Source organism: Ambystoma mexicanum, chromosome 8 (assembly GCF_040938575.1).
Source record: "Ambystoma mexicanum isolate Mex_15411 chromosome 8, UKY_AmexF1_1, whole genome shotgun sequence".
NCBI lineage: Eukaryota > Metazoa > Chordata > Amphibia > Caudata > Ambystomatidae > Ambystoma > Ambystoma mexicanum.
In genome coordinates this window covers 146,494,132-146,521,427 of record NC_090929.1, presented here as the reverse complement: position 1 = coordinate 146,521,427, position 27,296 = coordinate 146,494,132, and the positions used below count along the sequence as shown (strand labels likewise).

The 27,296-nt window shown below is 45.1% G+C and overlaps 1 protein-coding gene across 8 annotated transcripts in view; it reads left to right on the top strand.

Annotated features, from left to right (window-relative positions):
• The window catches only part of DAB2IP (DAB2 interacting protein), a 1,964,804-nt gene extending 1,947,654 nt beyond the window's left edge, over window positions 1-17,150 (top strand). For 6 of the 8 annotated variants that reach the window (XM_069609510.1, XM_069609509.1, XM_069609506.1 and 3 more), the window contains one exon: window positions 16,652-17,150. In XM_069609510.1, the coding sequence (XP_069465611.1) occupies window positions 16,652-16,819 (168 nt within the window). In that variant the 3' untranslated portion in view covers window positions 16,820-17,150. The remainder of the gene's footprint in view (window positions 1-16,651) is intronic. The other 2 variants (XM_069609508.1, XM_069609507.1) reach the window with 1 other exon arrangement.
• The last annotated feature ends 10,146 nt before the right edge of the window (window positions 17,151-27,296 follow it).

The window sequence follows — 27,296 nt, the reverse complement described above, 5'->3', positions numbered from 1 at the left end:
TAACTGGCTCAGGCACCAATGAAAAAATGGGCCACAGTATAGTAAAGGAACACACGTACACATACACAGGAGATCCTACCACCCTACCTCCCCTGTATTGGAAACATGAGACCGTGCCCTGTCTAACACCAGCTATTGTACCAATACCGCAGGGAGCATATGTAAGACGGTATCCATTAAGGCGACCGTATCGAATGTACCCTCGAGTTGATGACAGTCTACAGGCAGTGGTCGAAGTGAGCGGGAGCGGTCGGGAGCGGTGCTCCTCTACTTTTTTTAATTACCTTTTACAGCTCCTATACTATTATTTTAAAAAGAAACCGTTCCGGAATGGTTTCGTTTTAAAATAAAAGTGTAGGAAGAAGTTGAAAACTTCACTTTCAGTGCATTGCACTGCATGTTCCCTTAAACAGCAGGTGCATGTGTTTGGAGGGTGTATTGTGTGTGGGAGGGGTCGTGGCAATGGGGTTTGTAGGGAGTGGGGCAGCTCAGCAGGGAACCTCGTTCCACTACTTCTTTTCGTACACTTTGACCACTGTCTACAGGAGCAGCTCCCGGAAGAAATATGAGAAAGTGATAAGAAAATTAACTGATGACATCATAAAGTGTGCAGGACTTCCTGAGATACTGAATGAAGACAATATATGGATCCTAGAGGTGAAGGGACGAAGTAAAGAATCAAGTGAACTTTAAAGTGTAAAAGAAAACGATTACACGGTAAAAAGTGATGCAGAAAACCAAAGTATAAAGAATGTATATGCACTGGAACGCAAGGTAGATCAAGTCATCGTTTAGGCTAGCTATACATAGTAAATAGAATGCAGACAGAGCCGCTATTGTATAGAAACTGGACATTGGTATCATGAAATAGTAAGCCAAAGCATCACGGAGAAAGAATGAAAGGCTGTGTCGCAGTAGAATAGCAGGTTAGTGGAGCTGCATTGGGAAGCTGTCTGGCCTGATGTTAAGAACTGAGAAGTCGAGGTCAGCTATCTACACTGAAGAAGAACGTGTGTGCGTAGGAGGAATCCTCTCACATTAAGGTGCAAGAAAGAACACAAAGGATGCCAAGTCTTAATTAATTTAAAACATTTACAAGCCTGCGGAATTAGCAGAATCATGGTCTCTTGTCACATGAGTTAAGGATGGCAATAGGGCTTGAACTTGGAGTTCCAGACACGATAGTGAGTGCCCTCACTCCCAGGACGAGAATAGACTGCAAGGATAAGTAAAAAGTCAATTTCATGGCAGAAGGCATGTGTGATGAGAAGTGCTGGGCTAATTGGGTGGTAGGCAGCTTCATGTCCAATCTACTTGCACCTGGGTCTTGGCTTACGTGCTGCCTATTGCACCGAATGTTCCAGAGATGGCACAAGAGTGCCAAACCAATTGTATTAATCCATATAACGAAGGACCTTATAGCTTTAAAAACCAATGAAACACTGTGTAACTGGTTTTTCTTAAATTACACATATGAAGAGGTAGGCATAATTTGTCCACCTGATATCGGACAGCCAATAACAAACCTAGCTCCTGTATGATTGTATATCTAGATGTGTCCCTTAACCAATCCCAACCCTTGATATGTTTTTCACTACTGCCACATAGTATGACGTCACTGTGACGTATAAAGAAGTATATAATTGTATTTTTGTGGAAATCGCTGAGAGAATTAGCGTCCGTCCGTTGATGTTCGTTGTACACTCCCTGTTTTAGATAATTGTTCATAAAACAGCAACTTGCCATCTTCTTGAGTTTTTCCGGTTGCTTGGACTCAGAATAATTCTGGTGTAATCCCATCCAGCCATAAATGCACGTTCCAAGGGCCATCGGCTCAGTAGCAAATGGACTTTAATTCCTTTTGTGAGTGCTATTTCAATAACTCCTAAAGGGGTGCTTTTTAATAAAAATGTGTTGCAAACAGTGTATTTTATAGAATATATGTTCATTAGCACTGTTCAAAACTACAAGCTCCACAGTGATGCAACTCATCTAACTGGCCCACTTTGTCAAAATATTGGCCCAGTTTGACCACGAAAAGGTCCACACTAGTATGTTGTGCCTGCACATTACACTGTTGTCCAATATGCCAGTACAAGTCTGAACCTGTCTGGGAGCCACACCACCAAGTATACCAGGGAGCCTGTGATTGCACTTCTTAGCACCGTGGAGAGCATGCAACTCGTTGCAGAACTGACCCCCAAAGAAGACAACACACACAGCCTGGTATTCCTGACCCAACAGCCACACATGGCCCCACTATATTTTAACTGGATAGACCACACAATCATACCATTGGGCAACATCAGTAAAATGCAGCTTGGGTCTCTAGGGCCCAGCAGGCCTGGAACCGACGTCTGGGTGTACCCGCCCAACTCTGGGTGACAAATACAACAGTGAAGGTTCATGTTTGGAAGGTGTTAGAAACCTGAAGGTGTCTCCCTAGCTAGTCCACAGGGATCTGTCATCCAGGTGGCCAGGATACAGCCATCGCTATTGGATCGTGTTCCTCAGGGTGGACCAATGAGGGAGGATCACCTGGATGGGGGATTCCCGGGGAGTGGGAGTGGGACACTGATGGGTGAGAGGCAGTATCCCCTTTCTTTGAACACTTTTTCCCCATCCTACCACATAGGATATTCCAAAGCACTCCCTCCACCCTTCCGCCACAAACCCTTTCACTCAACACAAAAGACAACAGACTTTTGCAAAAGTTGGCAAGAGTGAAACCAGCAGAGGGAGGCGGACAAAAAGGGGTGAAGCCTGAAGAACTGTTTAAAAAGACATTAAGATTTGTGAATGCAAGGAGTATTGTAAGACATGGTGAAGTGGATTGCCCCCATTGGCAATTGGATCCGATCCCAGCAGAGGGAGACTACGAATGAAAGGCCTGAGCCTGATCGAGGGAAGCGTAAGGGTCAGAGCCTGACAGAGGGAGATCCAAGGGTGGAAAGTCATCCGACTGAAGTCCAGTTGGAAAGGAACTTTTTATTTATTTATTTTGCATCAGTTCCATGAAGGCAAGAGACTTTTTATTGAAAGAGACTTAACCATCGAAGAACCTGATAGCTGGTATCGAACTGTCGTCTCGTGCTGGGAAAGCGCGAGTGTTTGCTGTGCTCAGGAGATCCACCTTGTCCCTGCTCAAAATATGGGGAACGAAAGACCCCTGGCAATCACATGCTGACTTATTATTTGTGAACACTTCTTTCTTTATTGAAAACCCCATGTAAGGAGTTGGCAATAGTTTTCTTTTAGTATAGGCCTTTTACTTTGACAAGACACCACAAGGACTGCCTTATTTTTCATTTGATGGTCGAAGCTTGCTCCATCTTAGATTGAGGTTTAGGTTAGGCGTTTTTCCACACTGCATTTACAGTTTAATAAACATCCTTGAACTGTGATCACTTGTGTCTGTCTTTACTGTTGCCACCATGAGTTCCTTACAAACTATGTTGTTATTGTCTGTGGCAGGTTAGAAGTTGTTTTTACGATTCTCGAAAACTCTTACTTTTTTCCTGATGTTATCATTCTGTAGTCTTGTTTTCTGGTGTTTACTGTTGGACATTTTATTTTCTTATTCGTAGGTTGTTTTTTTGTTGCTATGCTGTTATATCTATTCATTATGTTTTTCACTGTTTCACATGCCAGTTTTTCCTTGGTTTGGGCAACATATCATGTAGTGATTGGCACAAGGAGACGGGTAGGTGTGGGCTCCTTCTTGCTGTGGATCAACTGTGTCTTGTGTTCTGGGAGACATGTTGTCTTCATACAACTTTTTACATGAACATACTATTAAGCTTGTTTTAATTATTATTTGGGAGCTAGTCAAATAATACATCTACACTTCATCTGCCCACCCAGTCCCAGTCTCTGTTTCAACATTTCATTGCAGAGACTCCCCTAATATTCCAACATGCAACAGCCAGCTTCTGTTAAGGAGATCATGTGGGGGCGGGAGGGGATCACATCTCCACTGTCCTGCCCTTTCTGTAGTGGTTGCCTATGGCAAATGTGGGGGTTCAACTTAAGGCAATCTGCATTGCCCAATAGATAATTATCTTGCTTTGCTCACCCTTTTTGGAATCTAAGACAGACTCCTTATACTCCCCAACAGCACCTCCAACTGTCCCTCCAATTAAAGAGTCAATTATCTTCCTTAACTAGAAGACAAAGCATTGCTAGTGCTTTGTCCAAGCTCCTTCCTTATGGAATTCCATCCTGGGAGAACTTGGAGCCCATCGTTGAGCCACCATCTTCCAGTCCATATTGCCAGAGATGTCTGCAGTAGGGGACGTCCACATGACACAAAACATTTCTGAGAAATTAGATCTTGCGTGGTGGCCCATAGTAGTTCATGCTTCTTTGGTATGTATTAAGGCAAGGGGTAATGGAGCCTTTGGCTCTCCATATGTTCGGCACTGACACTCCCATGATCCATCACTATTGACTATGCTGGCAAGGGCTGATTGGGAGTTGTGGTCCAAAACATCTGGATAGCCGAAGCTGATCTAGAATTTCATTAAATGTTTGTGTAAGGCAACAGGAAGTGTGAACTGAAAAAGAAAGCTACACTTACCAATGCTTTTCTTTGGCAAGAACTTTCTACTAAGAATGGTATTAGTAACAAGTATCCGTTAATGCAGTGCCTAACCAAACCATGGCAAACCTAATTTCCCAATACAAAATGGGACACATCCATCGAAGGTAGCCAAACTGCCACTGCACTCGCTGGAGCACGCAAGTAGGAGCTCGCCGAGGTGAATTTTTTAAATTTCACAGGAGGCAGGGTCACCCATTTGAGCCACAGTAGTAATTCACCAGCTCAGTCTAGAAACAGCAGAATGCTCTAGCAAACCGCCACTGCACTCACTGGAGCACTCTTGGAACGCGTGTGCAGCAGCACACTGAGGTGAGTTTTGAATGTTTCCCAGGTGCAGGAGGTGAAGTCAGCAAATCGACCTAAGTGGTAATTCACCAGCTCAGTTTAGAAACAGCAGAATGCTCTGCCAAACCGCCACTGCACTCTGGGAACGCGTGTGCAGCAGCACACTGAGGTGAGTTTTGAATGTTTCCCAGGTGCAGGAGGTGAAGTCAGCAAATCGACCTAAGTGGTAATTCACCAGCTCAGTTTAGAAACAGCAGAATGCTCTGCCAAACCGCCACTGGACTCGCTGGAACACTCTGGGAACGCGTGTGCAGCAGCACACTGAGGTGAGTTTTGAATGTTTCCCAGGTGCAGTAGGTGAAGTCAGCAAATCGACCTAAGTGGTAATTCACCAGCTCAGTCCAGAAAAAGCAGAATGGTCCACCAAACTGCTGAGGTGAGTTTTAAAGTTCACCAGGTTCAGAAGGCGGGGTCAGCAATTCGAGCCAAAGAAGTAATTCACCAGCTCAGTCCAGAGACAGCAGAATGGTCCACCAAACCACCACTGCACGCGCTGGAATACTCACTGGGAGCACTTTCATACTTGAAAAGAATAATCTGCAATGGCAGGAAATGAGAATAGTCAGCAGCATAGGCCCAAACCCATAGAGATAGCCACTGTAACTGCAAACGTGTAGCGTAGCAGTAGCCAGCTCGGCCTTTGCTCTTACACTAAAAAGAGTGCTATAATGTTTGCAACACTGTCTACATTTGAATTATAAAACTTCCCCTCGGTGCAACTTTTAGGAAGACACATAAAGAAATGTTCAGTGTCTCCTCAACAATGTTGACTTTCACAGACTGATAGTTTCTCACTCACACCTTTAGGCAAAGAATTCACATCTTCACGCATGTCCTGGGGTTTAGACAAAGGAAAAAAACATGTTATTTTTTTATTAGTACATTTAAAGAAGACCTAGGTCTTCCACTGCTTCCAATGGGCTGGTTAACACCTGGCCCTCTCCTTTACATTGAATTATACTCACCCTCATTGCAGCCCTTATGATATGAGACCTGGGCCAGAAAAAAAGTCCAGTGTCCCTTTCCTCTTGCAACAATATTATGATTATGATATGATATTTATAACGCACTTAATACCCAGAGGTTTATAAGCGCGGACCCGGGGATCGAACCTGCGTTGCGCCGTGTCGTTGTGCTTTCAAGGCGAGCACGTTGCCCCTGAGCTATCCTCCCGAGAGGGCATTTTGTAAGGCTCCTTGGATGCCAACAATGTCTTCTTGCTACTAGCAGCTGAGACACCTATAACCAGCGTAGAGCTTTACTTAATTAAGAAACAGAAAGGTTGTTCCTGAAGAAGCTTATGATCTTCTGTAGAGCAGAGGGAGGCTTGAAGGGATTGCCAGAGTGCTGCCGCCTTCGAGGAGAAAGCCCTTCCCCTCAGTCTGACTTTTAAATCTAGGAATGGTCATCAGAGATGCTTGAGAGGAGCCTAGATTGCGTAACGGTGAATTCTGATAGATGTTCCAGTCCATAAATTGTGGCCTCCGAGTATAGCATCCTTATTGCACCCTGCACAGAGCTTTGAAGATGAAATATTGATATATTGGCAGCCAGGGTTGGAGCGTAACATGGGGAGGTTGGCCACAATGTTCTCGTCTGCCGAGTCGGTGGACCGAGTTGGACGCAGCATTTCTGCCTCCGTAAATTAACCAGGTAGTTCGAGTTAGACACCCTATGCACACTAAACGGGCCTGTTATTGTGGTTCAGGGTTATCTGAAAACCTTTGGTCGAAGGAAAATTCATCGATTTATTGATTTTTTTTGTTGATTTTTATTTTCTTATTTTTTTACAGGTTTATTTTGCTGCATTTATATGCGGGGGAGACCCCCTCCCAGCCCCCTTTAATCCCAAAACATTTTCCTAAACCCACGCCCCCACATATATTCCACACACACTGGCAGAGCAGTATGCCACAAGCCTGTCATTGTAAACCTGTGGTTGATACATTCTCTCCACCGCTCATTCAGTCATTGGCCTCGATGCTGTTAGGTTGTACTTTGGCTCCCAGCAAGATGACACTTTTAAGAAACTAAGGAAAGGAAAAAGTGATGGTCAGAAATATTTATGGAACTGAGAAGCTAAAACAGTAAAATAGAATAATCAACCAGATACATTGGCAGAGGTTGATGGGCATTAGGGGTAAGCGTAGCCATCCACGAATATTATTTACTTTTGTAGGTCTTTTTGAGGATGCCTTGCATTCATCATCTAGACTCCACTTAGATGCATAGACACACTGCTAGACGATACAACTCAGTAATGGTTGTAAACATGATTGGGTAAAAAAAGAGGGCGTGGATATTAGACCCAGTATCCTTGAAATTATTGGCTCGCTGAACACTCAGACAAAGCACCGAGCCTATCTATGCCCAAAAGCTCAGCAGGCTGAAATTTAAACAGATTGGTAGCACCAATAGGAACCGTCCGTCTGCAAAGCCATTACTTAGTCCGTGTTTTCTTTAGTAGTCTAGGCGCTTCAAAGTTGCATTTTATGATATTTGTTTCCAGAAAGAAAAAAGCTTAGGTAATTTCAAGAGTAATCTGCATGCTGGGCTCTGGGTAAGAGCCGGATGCTTGCTTCACCTGCAAGCGGTGGCGCGTCGCTAGCTAGCGTAATTGGCGCGCCGGTGGTGAAAACACTGGAGTGACTCATGACTTCAGATGAAGATGATCATTTCTCTGCAGCGCTGCTTAGGGCATCGGAGACGCAATTACAGGGCAGCAGTTCAGATCCAATGGACTTACAGTTATATGCACTAAGAGCCTGTTGATGTCTGCGATCGATGCGCTGCGGAATCTCACCGTTCTGTGGATTCAGTAAAATGGTGCCAAATTAGAAATGATGAAGCCTGTGCAGGGATCGGCAGATCCATACAGGTTCTTTACAAAAATGCATACATATGTGAAATTACTGTGATGCCGATATATATACCGTAATGTACCATGTAGATTGTCCAGGTTCAATTCTTCCACCGCCTTAAATGTGTACAAAACGGGGAAATGCTCCCTTAAAGATTTTTTTTTAAAATCCACCGAGGTATCTTGTTGAGAATTTGTGGACAACTTGATGGAAGAACCTCTAATGCCCTAAACCTCCACAGGGCCGGTTAAACCTGAAGACGAGAAGAGTCGACAGCTCAGCAGATCACCACTTATTCAAAAATCTCTACCCGGAACCAGCCTCCCGATCCTTCGGCAGAAGGGAGTTACTCCACGAATCTCCATTGCCGCCGGTTACTACCACTGCTAACCTGGAATGTCTCGTATCGCTCCTCTGAGATGCAAACTACCTGTGCACCCTTCCTTGCCCTTTGCATAACTATCCTCACACCCAACACTGCGCTTGGTCCTCCATGAGTTCGATCACGACCAAAAATCAAGCTAAAATAAAAAATAAAAAAATGTTGTTTTAAAAGTACTTTTAAGCTATACAGCACTTTTCACATAACCCAAGCGTGCTTTACATTGCCTTCACTGAACCACAACTTTAGGGGATAGCACAATAATAGCCATACACAATTCCAGGTGTGAATCTAAGTGGGTGCTTTCGTGCCCTCTGGTTCATGGTAAAGGATGACTCCCTGTTACTACAGATCTTCCCATAAGAAAGATATCAGAAGGCGACCATCAAACTAACCTGCCTCGTCCCACCTCATAGAAGCTCAGACCCACTGTTCTCCCAAACATTGATGGGAAGATCTCACCTGTGATGTTTCTGTTCCTATGTGGCAGGCACTCGTAGGTATGTGGGTCTTGGACCAGTGTACACCGGGGAGATGGTCATATTGCCAAACACCCATCGGACACTTTGAGGGATGAAATCGAGAAGTCATAAGATGCATAGGGGCAGATCAAACGTTGCCGTCATTTGCAGTCCCAGGGTGCCATTTCAAATGATCATTACGCAGCACTTCCTTAATCTGAGTGATGCTGTCCTCCTCGAGCCAATCAAAAACCCCAGGCCAGCACACCTGCTTGATACAGGCAGGGCCCTTCTCAAGCAGATCAACTCTGGGTTCAAACTGTGCCCTCATCTCCTAAAGCGCGTTCTTCCTGTGTACCCATCTCCCCACATTCCACTCACTATCAGCACTTGGACGTCTTCCTTGTTGTCCATTGTACCATTAAAAGCTTATCATCCTTCATTGACTCCCTTACCCCAGATTGCTCGCGGATGCCTGTTTGTGACGCAGCGCTTTATAAAACCCTACCCATACCCCCCACAATCCATTAGTTATTTGCACTGTCTTCAGCCCCTTCTCAAATCCGGACATTCTCTTTACTCAGAACTGCAATAAAGTTCACCCAGTGGGTAGAGCTCCCCCGGGATGCTGCTGTCCTGTTTGTATCCAGCTGTAGAAGGGAAACACTTGCCAGCACAAATCAGTATGCACAACAGTCTAAATTGGGTTTTACTCGTTAAGTAATCATTGACTGCATGAAGTGACCAAAAGGTGAAATACTGGTGTCTTCTAAAACCCTGAAATGAATAAATGTGCTAGAGGACATCTCGCCCAAAATCCAAAGTACCAAATGCATTGTCATTGGAAAGTTGAAGTGTTGAGTCTGCCCATCCCAATCTGAAATCCAATCTGTGGCCAGCAATGTTCACAGATGTCTACAGGGAGTCTTAAAGCCAATCAGCTATCCTACACCGAGGGGAGTAATGCACAAGCCTATGTCGTGCACCAAACACATTGGTCCCAAAAGAATTCCTGGACTTGTTAGCGCACTTACGTCAACCCAGTTTGCCGAACGCCCAGCAAGCAGTGGTCGAAGTGTACGAAACGAAGTAGTGGAACTATGTTCCCTGCTGGTCTGCCCCGCTCCCCACAAACCCCATTGCCACGCCCCCTCCCTCGCGCAATCCAACCCCCAAAAAAACATACCTGCTATTCATGGGACTGTTCAGAGCACTGCACTGAAGTGCAAGGTTCAAATTCTTCCTACAGTTTTATTTTAAAACGAAACCATTCCAGAATGGTTTCTTTTTCAAATAACAGTATAGGAACAGAGAAACTAAAAAATAAAAATTATAGGAGCACCGCTCCCGACCGCTCCCGCCCACTTCGACCTCTGCCAGCAAGCATCTGCCACATTGAACCAGCTCTCTACTGCAACACTGGGGATTGGCTGATGTGTTGAAAGGTCTCAACTATGGAACATCCTGCCCAGAGCTCTGAGAGAACATGTAGAACTTGCAAAACTCTGAGATAACTGAACCTTTGCGCTATTTGGAGTTCTGCTCAAACAAAAGTGTTTGGTAGCCACCCAACGTTTAGGCAGGCATCACCCCCACCCTCAACTGCACAGGCTGCACAGATCTCCAACTACTAGTGTTCTCAGAAAGCATTTCAGAAGACGGGTCAAAGGGGGGAGATGTCTTGAGAATGTGGCTTTACAGTTCCACGCCTAGCTTAGTTGTAGAATTGGAAAGATTTAGAGATGTGCTGGTGGCTGGCCTTGCATGAGGGGTTCCATTCCGGGCACTGCAGGACTGGCGAACTCTGAAATGACCCCTGCTGCCTTTCACTTTTCTCCGTGCCTTCTCTGTGCCAGGTCAGACCAGTTGAATGGAAATGCTGTCACAGGGGGGGTACATTAATGAGCACTTCAACGCGAAAATCAGGGGTTGCAGAGGCATCTGCAACGGCACCCCGTGTCAGGCCATGAACAGTTTCATTTAGGAGCAAAGTACATCTGCACAGTGAATTTGCGCATGCACCCTTATGCAAAATGCAAGTAGAAAATACATTTTGAGATTTGACCTGTCATTGCTGAACATTACCGTCAGTTGTTGACTGTACTTCCTCTGGCTTCAAAGGAGAGGGTGTTATTTAAGCAAACGACCATTGGAGGGGAGCATTACTGGTAGGGTAATGCCCCCAGGGCGATAGTAAGAAGCCCAAGAGTAGCAAGGGCTTTAATGTAACTCCAGGTGCGTTACCCTACCGTTAATGCCCCCCTTGAATGGTTCTATTGCTATTAGTACCCCGGCACATCATACCGGGGTACTAATAGCAATTTTTCACGAGTTAAGAAACGGCGGTGAAACAGTTTCTCGACTCGAGATTTAAAAAAGCAAAAGAACTGGCCACCAGGGATCGAGAGAACGGTCTACATGTTGTCCTTTCTCCCTTTTCATGGCGGGCATTTTGTTTGTTTACTTTTTTTCATAAATATTAATGGCTTCCATGGAAAGGGAGAAGGGACTACAAATAGTCCCTTCTCCCTTTACATGGTGGCTGATCACACAACGGAGATGCACCGGGAACCGTCCTTTTCCCAGTGCCAGCGTTGGGCAGAGGAGCACAAGTAAGTGGGGTTAGGTTAGGAAGGGGACCGGATATGTGGAAAAGGGGGTGGGAGTTGGGATAAGGGGCAGGGGAGTGCTCTTACCTTTGGTCCTGGCAAGGGAAGATTGAGGCCTCTGGCTCCGAGGAGGCTTGGAGCAGGGTCTTTCCCTGTTCCACGCCTCCTTGTTAGCTGGGAGGCCGCCACGCTCCCCTCGCCAGGTACTAATATCTCTTCACATGCCTTTTCCTGGTATTGGGTCTTTTGCCCACATGTCATTCACCATGCAGGCAAAAGACCTCTTTCAAAATACCTCGGGAAAGCCCACCCCCTCAACGTGTAACGACAAAACATGGAAGTGGAAAGACTGGCACCAAAGGGGTAACAGGTAAGAGTGGGGGGTATAGTAGCATAAAAGAGGTTTCGGAGGTGAAACCCCCAGCTAGAATGAAATCCTCCCTTTGGAGTAGTGGCCTCTATGGGGCGAGATTATGACATTAACCCTTTTCCCACAGTAAGTCTATTGTTGCTTTGTCAAGCCTGGTCTTCTCCAACCTTTTTATATTTTCATATCCTATTTTGTCACCTTGAACTGTTTGCCTCAATTAATGTTTTTTTACTATACCCTCCCCTTCACCTATGGATGTCAATTATTCAAACCGCCTAAAATACATTCCCTATGGTGCCATCTCAGCTGTCGTCCAACACCTGCCCCGCATTGGCTCTTCTTTATGGGAAAATCCCCAAACTCTTCAAACATTTTGCATGCCATTCACAGATTATTTGATCAGAACTTTGCCCACCCAAAGAGCTGACCCCAAAATGATAGCGATGTTAATTTGAATCTTTTGGCATTACTAAACTCGATCACCCTAAGAGCCAGCTCTTGCCATTTTAGGGTGCATGGGCGAAGGGTTGTATAGGAATTGTTTGAACTACAGTTGTTCGAATTACAATTGACCTTTGCACAATTGACCGAATTGTGAAGGTCAATTGTTACATATATGTGGGGGGAAACCCCTGCAACCCGCCATTTTATTTTTATATATATATATATATATATATATAGTGCAAAGGTCAATTCGGACCCTTGACATTCGGTCATTCGAACAATTGTGTTCGAACAATTTGGGTAATACCGGGCGAAGAGGTATGTAATATAGCGCGGACATTGTTGCAAGTGCCGGTAGACTGCTTTGCACTGAGTGCAGCACGGGACCCAGGAGCCTTCCTCCAATGTGAACAGTGAGTGCGGAACAGGGTTATGATTCTAGTTCTCTGTTCCATAGGAAGCCATTATAGTGTATTGAGCTCTGAGGGAAGTGGGTCCTTACTGTGGGATAATGCAGGTTACACCATTGATTTGCCACTGTAACCCATCTAGCAGTGCCTGCTGAGCAAGTCTGGTTGCCATACCCTGGAGGAAATATACGCTGGGCGTCCATTAATTCCTCAACAGGAGGACCCCATCTGCCGTGCCCACTGGGCTTGCCTTGCAACCATGCCCAGGGAGCGGGCCCCCAGGCCCAACATGCAGTATGTGCTGTCCATGTCCTTTGACCTTTCCTCAAGCACTATAACCCTATCTGCAGTAGATGTTGGGCATGGCCTTTGGCACAATGACCCTCCCATCAGTGCCCACTGGGCATGACCTCTGGCCATGCTCCGGGCACAGTGACCCTGGCATGCATCATGACAGACTCCATGCTCAAGTACCCTCAGCATCTGTGAATAATTGAATTACTGAAGATATATTTGAAATCTACTCATGTTGTCCCTATTCACTGTTACTAGCTCCTTACCCAGCAGCAGCCGGTTTAATGCATTCACTACTACAGCGTGACTTCCTAGATGTTTATGGAGCCCCGGCGGTGGGGCTGCTCCAGCCACCCATATGGCCTTCATACGCGGTTGCTGCACATATCTGTTGGATACTACGGGGAGGACATTCCTTCATGCCGCGAGTGAAGTACACACAGAGCAAGGCAATTGGCCATACTCTGTGTGGACAGTGAGGAGGGGTACGCAAAGGGGCCCTGTTCATACTTCTAACATGTCCTGTGCACAGAACCCTCAGAGCTAGCCTCTGGGTGTGAGTATTGTGCATAAGGATGGTTGTAGGGTGTGCGTGTTGTGCAGTACCCACAAGGCATGGCCAAATGGATGCAATTGAAGATGTTAATGGGGATGTCATGTGTGATGTGGGTGATGGGATTGATAATGGCATGCTTGATGCCATCCGCATTGCACAACTGGAGGGGCAAATACGTTTTTAACTCGGTAAAACAAAAAAAAACCTGTCTCCCCCCAAACCACCAATAGCCCCACAACCCCCGCCCCCACTTACCATTTCTCAGTTGGCTGCCTCTCCTGTACCCTGCGGCATCAGTTCCGTCCCTCTAACGCGGGTCCGGTCCGACACCGCTGGGTCCCTTTTTCTTTTTTCTTTTTTTTCTTCTTCTTTTTGGGTCCCCCTGCAACTCCTGATGCCAGTAATACCAAACATGAGGAGAGAGGGACACCCCCGCAACCCCAGCTCTGCATGTTTGGTATTTTCATCAGCGATCGAATGATACTGGCCGAAATCGGTCAAATGCACCATTCGATCATTTTTTTCAGAAAAATTGGGAATTTCGCAAGTTGTAGCTCGGTTGGTACAATTGCCATAACTCACACATACCAATGGGCTTTACCATAACACCCGTTAGTGTGTATGATTTTTTCAAGTCCATGTTCTGCACTCTACCTTTTGTTCACAAGCTACATTTATTTTGACCTGTAGATATAAAATGTAGAAATAAGATGTTTTTAAATATTCAGGCTCCTTAATGGAAAGCAGCAGGGAATTGAGAAGTCGGGCAGCAACAAGGTATCCTACTGCCTTTGTTCTGAAGCACATTTGCTTTGTAATCCCCCTTATGATCGTGCCCAGGGCGGGCCCTGTCATACTAGCGCGGCCAGTGGATATATGCTATGACATGAAACTGAGAAGCCCAAGCATTTGAAAGTGCTGGTCTAACCGCCCAGGGGCTGCTCCAGAAATAGCGCTCCTTGCCCCGGGGAAGGCGATGGAGGGGAGGCGAATGATGCCAGTACACATTGGCTGCCTGGTTCAGGAGCGCCACTGGGAAGCTTATGAGAATGAGATGTGGTATATGGGATTGTGCCAATTAAATGCTGCTTAAAGGAGCCACACACACCCTACCACCAACAGGCGATAGTGTGTAAACGCGCATCCAGTTTGCCTAAAGGGTGACCCCGTGGATTGCTGAAGGCAGACCCGATCCCTTTCTTAGCCTGTCCCCCACTTCTTCTGTGAATGAGCTTTCCATTCATTTAAGATAACGCAATCACCCCATTCCCTTCCCTCTCCTTACCACAACCTCACTGGCGGGAGATTTTGCATATCCGCCCCCAATTCTATGCGTTGCGACATTTTGTTTTCTAATGGCTTAAACTCCAACTTCCACATCACCCCCTGACAAAATGGCCGTCACTGTGATGGTGGAAATGGATAAAAAAAAGGATAATGCTAGAATACCGCTAGCGGTATTCCAGCAATAGCCGTGACAACGCTAATGGTAATTATCTCTGGTGTATTTCAGAAAATCCACCCAACTCATAAGAAACCCCATATGCCTGGCTGCATCGAGGTGAAAACCCCCTTGGAGAACTTATGATTTTAAGATTGAGCTATTTTCATTTACCAGAGGCCTGCTCCCCCCACCCCCACTTCATACACTGGGACTCCTTTAGGGCCTGCCAGCCATAGGTTGGGCACTCGTGCATGGGGGCTTGCTCTTCTCAAGGGAGGCATGCTGGACACAGATCCACCTTCCACCACTAATCTGAAGTAACCTGGGGTGTCCCCGTTTCCATATTTTGTGATGCAATCTTTGTGTTTTCCATCTGCCTGGTCACTTTTATGGATACCCACTGATTCATACATGTTAAGTTATGTTAAAGGCTCTTTTACCATGCACTGTTGCCACCTGCGTGATCTATTGGTGCGCTGGCGGATTTATAAAGCAATGAGGGAGGCGGGTAAGTTAGTAGGACTGAGCGGTAGAAAGAGCAAGGGAGCTTTGATGTCCTGTTGGTAGATTTCGTTTGGTTGACACCTTTCACTGAGCGTAGGTGTGTGTTTCAGTTGGTGGACACCATGTGCTCTGTGGCGCGTCTATGTGTGGTTTTTTTTGTTGTTGTAGTGTAGTGAAGTGTGTGCTGTTTGTTGTGCTGTAGAGGTATGGTTGTGTTTAGTTCAGAGTTTAAGAGGTGTATGCAGAAGGGTGAGTTTTTAGTAGGGTTGGTTAGTGGCAGTTGGGACACAGTAGCAAGTAGAAAACACTCAGGTTTCAGACACGTGGCAAGTGGGAAAAAACGCCTAAATCTGAGACACAGCAGCAAGTAGAAAACAATCATATTTGAGATACCTGGTAGTGGGAAAACAATGCCTAAATCCACGACACAGCAGCAGCTAGAAAACAGCTAGATTTGAGATACCTGGCAATCAGGGAAAAACGCTTAAATCTGAGACACAGCAGCAAGTAGAAAACAGCTAGATTTGAGATACCTGGTAAGTGGGGAAACCATTCCTAAATCCGCGACACACCAGCAGCTAGAAAACAGCTAGATTTGAGATACCTGGCAATCGGGGAAAAACGCCTAAATCTGAGACACAGCAGCAAGTAGAAAACCACCAGATTTGAGATACCTGGTAGTGGGAAAACAATGCCTAAATCCACGACACAGCAGCAGCTAGAAAACAGCTAGATTTGAGATACCTGGCAATCAGGGAAAAACGCCTAAATCTGAGACACAGCAGCAAGTAGAAAACAATCATATTTGAGATACCTGGTAGTGGGAAAACAATGCCTAAATCCACGACACAGCAGCAGCTAGAAAACAGCTAGATTTGAGATACCTGGCAATCAGGGAAAAACGCTTAAATCTGAGACACAGCAGCAAGTAGAAAACAGCTAGATTTGAGATACCTAGTAAGTGGGGAAACCATTCCTAAATACGCGACACACCAGCAGCTAGAAAACAGCTAGATTTGAGATACCTGGCAATCGGGGAAAAACGCCTAAATCTGAGACACAGCAGCAAGTAGAAAACCACCAGATTTGAGCCAATTGGCAAGTGGGAAAAAACACCTAAATCTGAGACACAACAGCAAGTAAAAAACCCTTAGATTTGAAATACCTGGCAAATGGGAAAGAACGCCTGAATTTGAGAGATGGCGCATTTCCTACACATGTGACAAGCTACAATGTTACTTCCCTTCGGGTGGGTCATGTTCATTTCACCAGATAATGTAATGCACACATGAAATCGGACTAATAGAATGTAACTGCTGACAATGCCTTCCTCCAGTCTACTGAAATCTCTTTCCCTTTGCCTTGCAGGAGAAACGCATTGCCTCCTTGGATGCCGCCAATGCTCGGCTAATGAGTGCCCTTACCCAGCTGAAAGAGAGGTACAGCATGCAGACACGTAATGGAATCTCCCCCACAAACCCAACTAAATTGCAAATTACAGAGAACGGCGAATTCAGAAACAGCAGTAATTGTTAACTCATGGAAGCCGCAGAGCGAGGAGACAGAAAGTAACGAACTTGCAGTCACAAGCAGCACTTCCAAGACGTGGTCCTGCTCCCCAAGAGACCAGCTCGGTACTGGAGACCGCACCTTTGACTCATGAATTGTGGGAGACAGGACCACCCCAAGCCGAAGGCAGTGTATATTGGAGTTGGGCGGGGGGAGGACCAGGGGAACGCAGGAGATGAATTGTTGTATAAAACGTGTGGTATAAGAAAAAACATATTTGTATACAATTTTTTGTCATTCCTGGTTGATTATTTCAGTGTTTATTGTATAAACTATTAGTAACCATGTCCTTCTCAAACTGGCCAAGGGTGTGCTTTTCTACTCCCCAAAGCAACATTGTTCATTTGGCATTTCCAAAGAGCCGCGTCTGGTAAAGGAAGTCTTGCCAATTTTTCGACTGCCACGTGGGAGCACCAACCACATTGTAGAAACAACAAATTTGTTGGCATTACAAGGCAGGGTGTTCTTTTTTGAGAACGGCCTTGTGATATGGCCTAAAAAATGACCACATTCTTGATCCAAACTGGAGATGTTCCATTTGGATTTCAATGCCGTGCCCGACTGTTCTGCTACTGGGGAGGTTCTCGCCTCAACAGAGCTAACAGAATGGATGGTTCTTTGGGAGTTCCGGAGAGTGGTGGTCATGGCAACAATGGTTGAATAATACATGGGGTTAGTCACTCAATCACTGCAGTGTGACCAAAGGGTTGTAGTGGCCCAGAAAATCCTTGAATTACTCGACACACATCCTCGACACATGGCAGGGGATAAACCTAAGTTTCAGGTTCCACAGCAAAGTTGCTTTTCGATCTAGTGCCCGTTTTAGGTGGGGTCAAGAGGTGTCTCGGCACTGAGGTCATTCACTTAACAGGTGGAAGGAAGTTTGTTTCCCACTCATCCATAAAGCGGGCTCTAGTGGACGTGGCCACACATGGGGATATCAAAGGGGTGGAGGTTGTCCACCTCCCTTTGCACTAGTCTAGTTCAAGCTCACCAATGAGGGGCTTCTCAGTGAAGCTGATGGCAGAATTGCTTTGATGAAATTGTGTTGTGTTAGTTCTGCTGCTTGTGGTTTGCTGCTTTCTTAGAGGTTTGGGAGTGCTTCAACAGTTGGATCAGTGAGCTCTAACATGATTTCACTTTTTGAAGGTCCCTTTTGCCACAGGAAAGGCAAATCTATTTCCAGATCTTCCAACAACTGGGGCAAATAGCTATTGCTACATGTCAATGTAAGCAGGCACCTATACAAGGGGTACACCATCCAAACAACGTCAGTCACTAGCTGGGACTTTTGCTTTCAGTTTGCCAGGTTCCTGAGAGGATCTTCTTAGATGGGACTTTGGAGTTGAACAGTGTCCCCTGTGGCCATGTTTGAATCCAGGTGTTCCTTCTCTGTCTCTCTTAAAGACATCTATTTAGATACGGGAAGCCATGATGTCCTCACAAGCCAGTGCTATGGGCAGAGGAGAGACCACACTCTACTTAGTGTTTCTCAACCCCACGCACCACTGATGGCACTTGGTCACCCACCCACCCTGGGCCCAACATTCTGACGCAATACTTCCTAGGGAATACACTTGATAAATAGAGGGGATGTGTATTTTGAGTGAGTGTTCCTCTTACTGTTAGTATCATGCCCTGACACTTCCAAGCACTGTGTGGCTTCTGAGTCACGTGTTCTTTAAAATTGCACAGCTTTCGAAAAAATCACAATCGAGTATGATTAAACTGGACATTATAAGATTATTGTGAAGACCAGACTTGGCACTTTTATATATTGATTTTCAATACAAAACAAAATTAGAGCAAAAAATATTAATAAGACATAGTCTAGACATCTTCTAGTTGGATACTAAAAAAAAGGCAATGTGTTAAAAGCAGATTACTCTAAATTCCTATTTCTGATTTAAACCTTTACGCAAGTTACTCGTTTTATAGATGTGACGAGTACTATAGATACAAAGCTCCACATTTGGTTTCCATATCTTCTAAAAGTCCTGGATTCTTGAGAGCGAATTTATTGGATAGATTTCAAGATTCTGTGAATCTCCCCACCCACTGCTGGCTCTTTTCCGAAACGTGCTCATTCCCTACTAAGAAGCGATTAGCCGCTTCTAGAGTTATATGTATTTCAATGCAAATCAAGGTTATGTCTGTTGCTGCCACGTACGCATGGATGGGCCCAAAGCCTTACCGAGTCCCAAAGACAACGCCCGAACCCTTGTGTGTCTGGAAGTTCCAGCATTAAACATTCCACCATAAAAAGCGGTTCTCGGAGAGCACCTCATGATTCCGAGCTCCAAAAAAAAGCATAACTTGGATCCATTGCAGAGCGCTAAGCCAGAACCCTACGAAGCCATACTGACACTGTGTTTTCTGAGGTTGGTATCCTTTGGGAATTGCAATTGACCGAACAAAGCTATAGGGTTAACAGACAAAGGATGAATGTGTTCAAATGTGTACATCATAAATGTACAACTATGTAACACATCCCTCAGTGAATTGTGCCACTCAGGAACAATTTGTCAGAGTTTTGAGCTATGCATCCAAGTCAAATAGATATTGTTAGTAATTAGTATTCTGAGCCTGACAAGCGCACTTTATAGAAGAAATCCCAAACCCCATCTTACCTTCCTGTGGCTTTTCGTTTGTTGTACTTTTTATCAGCACAGGGCATTACTACCAGAAATGCAAAATGATCTTTTATCAAACTTGATTTCATTGGTAAAATGCAAATCTTCTGAAGAGTGATTTTATTTTCTTCTGGCTGAACAGTATTTGATGAACAGCTCTTACTATTCCTGTTTTAATTAAAGTAATTGAAAGATATTTTACAGAATTGCTAAATATAGAAACTTCAGTTACTTTTCCTAATTAGTTTATTTTTAATTACTATTGGAAGTATCAAAGCAAATAGAAACCACGCATGGAAATTGAGGGGCACTGACCCCAACTTTCTGGAATAGGGAGGCACGCCCCAGAAGTTGCTTGGACACGCTGGGGAAAGTCAAGTATCTGGGACAAGTAGGGTCAAGTGAGGGTGGCGGGCGCTGACCACCATACAAAGAAATGGTAAGAGATCCCTTTGGGATCATAGATTTACAAGGAAATAAAAGTGCGTACGGGGGGAGGTCCAGCGGGTCACCCTCTGATAGAATTATTGCAAGAAAGTAGCAGCCAAACAGAAAGTAAAACTACAAAAACCGTATCAAATATTTTAACAGACATTTTCCTAAAAGTAATATACTGAAAAAAGGAAGTTATTCAAAACAGAAAAACATCTTTGAATTAATAAGAAAGGTATGTGGACCCGATGGTATTGGGGCAAAAACGGTTAGTCCATTGTTTGCAATACAAAATTGGAGTGCTCTTCAACCTACTATCTTTCATATTTTTATTTTATTTAAATGCAGAATATCAAAACCAATAATAACTTACCCACCAAAAAAAACATGAATTCCAAAAAGCTAGCTATGTGTTTGTATACAACTAAGCGCTAGGATGGTTCGAGGAAACAAATACCTAAAGAACACATCTCGAGTAAGTAAGTGTCCTTCAGGGGTTAATACCAGAGCCAAATAACACAGGAGCCATTAAACAAATGCCTTGAGACCTTTACACTACAACCAGCAGTTCTCACAATTGTTTCACTGTGTCGTACAGTGGTAAGAGTGTACCAAAACAAGTAGTGGAGCTGTGACCCAGGCAGGGGGCAGAGTAGGCAGGAAGGGAGCAATATGCATCCCATTTTTATAGGAGTTGCAGCCACGCTGCTTGACAGCCAATTGAGTTACAGAGATCTAATTGTAGCTGTAACTCCTATTAATGTGTTAAAGTGGAGAAGTGTGCTTTAACTGCACAAAGAACAGCCCCAGAATGGTGACAAAAGTAGTGGAACGGTTACCAGTAAAAAATAAAAAACAGTGGAACGTCGCTCCTGAGCGTTCCCGCTCACTTCGACCACTGGTTTAATATAATGAACTTGTATTTTTTTTCCCATGTATTGAATATTTGCAGTAGTTCTAAAAAAGCCCTCACACAAACCTCTATCTTTAGTTTTCTATTGCAATGTCAGGCGCAGCCGCACACAACCACCACAACACATGACATGTGCCCTCTAATGTGTCCTGAGGTGTGGGACAGCACAATGTCCCCTCTCCCGCCCAGAATGCAAAGTATCCTTTCTGCATCCAGAGATCTTTCCGTAATCTTAATGTGTGATGACAGGGGTGGTTTGGCAGCTGTCAACTATGGGGACTTATTCCCCCCAGGGGTTCCTGATAGAGGGGTGAAACTCGATGGCACTAAGAAGCGGTACGGCGTTGTTACATTGCCAGTATATTTTTCTCTGTTCTTTGCCGAAAACCTTTCAATGATAAAACAAATCGAAAAATATAGAAGGTGGGGGTGGGTACGAGGATCTAATCTGTCATGGGGTGGGCAAAATTGAGTAAATAATAGGAGAGAGGGTTGGGGGGGTCGTAATATAAAAGAGCAGTGCTGGGGTAGCCCAAATATAAAAATAATTTCGATAAGGTTTTTCCCCCAAAAGAAATGTATCAAAAAACTCATCGAAAAAATAACTTCCGATGTAATCTAGAACCCTAAGGAGCACAACGTGGAATAACCCTCTGTGTCCATAGTTTCCCATCTGTTATTTTATCTTGTGTACCCTCCCCGCCCCCACCGCCCCTTGCACCTCCACTGCGCTGTCACCATGGAAGCGAGGTGAAGCGAGGAGGCAGGCGGGAAGGGACTGAATTAAAAACATAGAAATCGGCCTCTCTACCCCAATAAGGGAAAACACATATGTGCCCTCCCTTGCATTGTGTTGGGATGCTCTTATACCAGGCTGGACATTGGTTGGGCATGACTGACAGAACTGACCTATGGCTTGCCGTGGACACCAGTGTTTCATTAGGGACTCTTCTGCCCCTCCCTTTTCCCGCCCAAACGTTAGATTTCGGTGTTAGCCCTTTAAAATGAATGTGTTCAACGACTTTTTATCTCTACGCCAATACGGATGTCATGGATGTTGCCAAAAAGAGAACATGCACCCAAGCAGTGATGCAGTGCCAACGTGTACCGACTTGAAAAAAGATGTGGGTGCGCTTAATTATTTATAAGCTGCCCGTTATTCTTGATAAGTTGGCCCCGCACCCACCTAGGGGCTTGGTAGGTGTCCAGGGTAACAGTGAAAACAGGCAGCATTTGAGGTACCCCCCTGTGATGACCCACTGTACTCATTAAGAGTAGTGGGTTTTGAACATCTGGCAATATTTCGAAATCGGCGCTGCAGATCGCCAAAAATGACTTCGCACGTTTACCTCTGCATTGAACGTGCAGATAACACTACGTTTTGGGTCACAAAATGGGATCACCTCAAAAAATGTTCCCACTGTTGAAAGGATGAGCCATCACTCAGGCCAGCCCATGCAGTTATGGCATGGGTGCACAACATACGGCCCGCGGGCCAGTTGCGGCCCGCCATGCTGTTTTTTCCGGCACGCGAGGCACAAAGACTTTCCTAATGAAGGGCGGCCCGCAAGCAGCATCGGACGCCGTCCATTAGGAAAGTCTTTGTTGTCTTCTGGGCTGGACAAAACACTGGCCCTCATTGGCTCAGCACACACGCACCACGTCACTCCTACGAGCCACGTAGTGCGTGTGTGCTGCACCAATAGAGTGCTACGACTGGCGTGGCAAGCAAGGCTGAAATGCCATCCGGCATCAAGCCTTACTGGCCACGCCAGCCGTAGCACGATTCCACTTACCTCGTAAACTGTTATGGTGATTACTGTATGCAGTATTCCTGGCGGGAAAACCACCATACTCCTACTGAGCCCCCTAGTGGTGAAACTGAAAACTGCATGTTAAAACCTTGTTACTGTTCGACTCAAGGGCGGTGCGTATTGCACGGGCGCTCCCTCTGTGTATGCAAATGGTTTCCACAAGCTCAACTGAAAGGATCAGGGTTAGCTCCAGTTTTATCCTTTCCTCCCCGACCGTCTGCCTCTAACCCACTTTTTTCTTTACTTGCTTAGTTTAGATCCACTTGAGCCTGGGCATAGACATATTGCTTAACTGTCCCATTTCAATTCCTTGGACTCTATCCTCTCTCTCCCAATCCTCTTTGTAGAACTTGTAAGCGAGAAGCAAGAGATTGAAGAGCTGCAAGAAGAGCGTGCCTCCTCTCTCCACCTTTCCTCACCTTGACTTCTCCTTCGGCGTTGCTGTTCTTACCATTTTCCTAGAACTGATCCAACAATTGCTGGACTTGGGCATGGATTCTGATCATACCTGTGGGTCAGACCCACAAAGAATGCATGTTTCTATGGTGCCGCTATTGAACACCCTAGTTTGCATCCCAAAACCGTCAGAGTGCATTGTCTACCAAAAGCCCCCACCGGAAGCTCCTACATGTGCACCTACCCCTTGGAGCCAGCAGTAGAGGAGTCCCTCAATTCTGGCCCCTGTGCCCCCTCAACCATTGAGGACAGCGGCCGCTCCAAGGTTGGGCATACATCTTTCAGAGTGAAGGCCCTGCTAGCAACAAGAGAACTTTAGCCAAAGAAAGAACACACATTTTTGGGAAAGTTCTAAGCACGATGTTCCTTATGCTCTAGAAGATCCAGGACTCTCCACAAAGTCTCCAAAACAGACAAGAAAGGAATGTTTTACAACATTTGAGAGATTTATGAAAAGAACGAGCTTAGCCTTAAAGATGGGCCGTCCCATTAGGGGCAACCAGGTTATGTTATGTACCTGCTTGTAATGCGCCGAAAGGCCGCAGGCATCAGGGCGCGGGAACCAAGAAAGATCAAATACACATAGTTCTCTTCTTTGAACTAAGGTTGGATACTGGAGAGAAAAGTCTGCTCTACTCATTGGAACAAGAAGGTTTTAAGCAATTTCCTGTACATCTGGTAGTTCACTTCTTGCCATAATACCATCAGCATTTTGTTCCAGTAGTTTACTGCTTTCACCGGGAAGGTTTTGCCTTGCCCGAGTGCACGCTTGGCACAGGGTATATTCAAGGTGCCCCTGTCGGCTGATCTTAAGCATCTTCTGGGTGTATAAAAGGAGAAATGTTTTTTAAAATAGCTTGGGGCCTCTCCGTATAAGCATCTATGGATTATTGTCACGGCCTTAAAGTTAACTCTGTCCTCCACTCTTAACCAATGGAGTGCTCTTCTCCCTATTGATACATGTTCTCTGTTTTTAATATTCTTGACTATGCAAACTGCATCATTTTCCATGACTTGGCACTTTTGGATTTCCCTCTTCGTAGCTCCCAGCAGTAAAGCATTGCCGTAGTCAAGACGCAACAAAATGATAGCTCTAGCAATTGTCGCGGAGTTAGCTTCATTAATGAAGGGTCTTATCACTCTCAAGAGGCGCAATTAGTAGGCGTTGTTTTTCTGCAGGTAGCTTACCTGTACTTGAGATCCCAACAAGGCTTCCACCATCATCCCGAGAGTTTTGACGTGCGCCATCACCGGGATGATGGCCTTTTTGATGGTAAAGGTCTTGTATTCCATCCCCAACTTTGATCTGGCCTGTCGCGTTCCGAAGATCATCAATTCGGTTTTGGCATTGCTTAAGCACATCCAATGATGTTGCATCCAATGATCTATAACCTGATATATCTCTGTAATTTTCGCACTGTCAGTGATATAATCGCCCTTGAGTTCGAAAATGAGCTGCGTGTCATCGGTGTAATTTGTGAAGAATACGCTGATGTGTTCCAGGAGTTCACAGAGGCTTCTTAAATATAGATTAAACAGTAAAGGTGACAGGCTAGCTCTCTGCGGAACTCCATATAAAATGGGAGCGGCCTTAGAGAAATTATCACCCCAAAGTACTCTAGCACTCCGATCTTTCAGAAAGGATGACAACCAGGCCAGCGCCTTGGGAGAACAACCTGCGATTTTAGCCAGTGCCTCCTGAAGGAGCTGGTGATCCACCAAATCAAAGGCAGCGCTTAAGTCCAGTAGCATGAGAATACCTGTTTTACCTTTGTCTCTCAGGCCCAACATGTGTGTCTGAAGGTCCAACACGGCAGATTCGGTGCTATGGAAGGCCCAGAAACCTGATTGTTGTTTTTGCAGTAACTTCATGTCTTCCACGTGTTTTTGCAGTTGGTTTGTCGCAATTTTATCTAGCACCTTCAGAATGAAGTTTGAGTTTGTGATGGGCCGTAAGTTACCAGGATCTTTAGGATCCAACCCTGCTTTTTTGACTAGTGGGTTAATAGTTACCTCCTTAATTTCCTTAGGCACCACACCTTCACTAAAAGATGCATGAACTATTTTCGTTAAAACCGGGGAGAAAGGTTCTTTATGCTCCAAGATGATTTTGGTGGGCAGAATATTCTCTACACACGAAGTCAGTTTCATTTTAGCCATTACGTTACATAAATCGTCCTCCGATATAGGCGAGAACCTAAAACTCCCTCTTACTTCTAAGTTTATGGCTTCAACAGGGGTAACAGGTCTGTCTCCTTCAGTTCTGGCTGTGATGATGTTGTTTCTAGCCTTCTGAATCTTGTTTGCAAAGGTTTCCTGCAACCTATCACAGTCTTCACCGGTGGGTGTATGTGGCGGTGGCAACATCCTGGGTTTTTCCATTCCCTTAAATATATCAAAGATTTTGCTGGATGTGTTTGAGGCTGCCTCAATTTCTTTATTGTAATCATTTTTCTTAGCCTCCCTGACCCCTTTCCTATAGCTGTGATCGGCCCTTTTCCAATTTTCTTTGTTTATTTGGATTGGGTTCTGACGCCATATCCTTTCTTTGGCTCGTTTCTCCTGTTTTAATGTATTAAGATCTCCACTGTACCATATGCGGTGGCATTTTCTTCCACCAAAGCTTGGAAATGTTTGTTGTATTTCTTTAACATGCTCTCACAGTCCTTCGTTTCAAGAAAGGACTCTGCGATATTCTGTAGGCATGGTTTCAGAATTTCAGGGCCTATGTTTTGGATGGTGTGTTCAGTTCTATTTCAAAAGTGACTAAGTAATGATCCGACCATATACATGGTTCGGCAATAACACTGTGACACTTCAGGTTGTTGGTGAAAACCCCCTCTAGCTGATTCCCTTGGGGAGTCGTGGGTTCTTTATTTAATGCTGGGAAACCCAAATTCTTCATGGACTTCTCCAGCAGTATTGCTTCTTTGTCCTCAATATTCCCTCTCCATCTATTCCTATATCCTACTAACAGCGTAGATGTGTTAGTCGAGATAAGCTTAGTTACTTGGAGGTGACTTTGTTTTCAAAATCCGAAACTAAGGAGGGTGGTCTTTAAAGAGCAATAATATTAAGGCTATCATTTGGTGAGTATGTGAGTTTTAGTTGGATTGCCTCAGAGCCTGAGCAAGCAAATTCAGCCTTGAATAACTACAAGGTATCTCTGGCTATGATGGCAACTCCTCCACCTACACCATTCTCTCTGTTTTTATTGTACATTATGTACCCCTCTGGTACCGCATTTTCACACACTGGGCCAATGGGATCCTTCAGCCAGGTTTCAATTTACACATAGTCAGTCTAAATCCTTCTCTTTAATAAGGTCATGAACATTATAAGCATGTTTGTTTAAAAACTGCGTGTTTAGCAGTTCTACTTGCAACTTTGCTGTGTTGCCGGTATTATCTGGTTTCCTCTCTCCTGCTCTCCCTCCAGCCTGTCTGGAGGGACTCTTAGTCCGTGTTGGGTTCCTACTGCCGGCTGGATTACCAATTTGAGCTCTATTAGTCTCTGCCATGGAACTCCTCCTGCTCTCTCTCTCTCCTCACTGTTTGAATAGCTAATGTATACCTCCCTTCACTGCCGAGAACAGTGATAGATAGTATACACGAGAGCGAGGGTACAGATTATAGCACCCCGTGCACCTCCTAGCACAGACTGAATCAGACCGATCCTGCCCGTGTGCGCTGGCATGTTCGCACCAGGTTTGAAGGGAAATTGAGTTCTAGGACTACAATCCTGCTGGGGATTGTAGTTCTTTACTGAAGTTAGCGCGTGCTTTTGCTAACTTCTTCAAAGGATATAATTAGTGAAAGCTGCATACTGAAACACGAAAGAAGGTCACTTCTAGCGTTTCCCCCACTATTAGCAGGTTTTAGGCAGAACAATTCAAATACTCTAGTTATTAAAACACACAATGCTAACACAATACTAGTGCAGGCTAAAATAAATCCATTTCAAACAAGGATGAAATGTATTTTAAAAATCTAGTTCTAACCGTAGTTCCCTGGCAGGCAGTCTTTTATACTGAATCAGACTGAGCCTTCCCATGCGCGCCAGCGCGTTCGCGCCAGGTTTGAAGGGAAATTGAGTTCTAGGACTACAATCCTGCTGGGGATTGTAGCTCTTTACTGAAGTTAGCACGTGCTTGTTCTTGCGTCTTCAAAGGATATATTTAGTGAAAGCTGCGTACT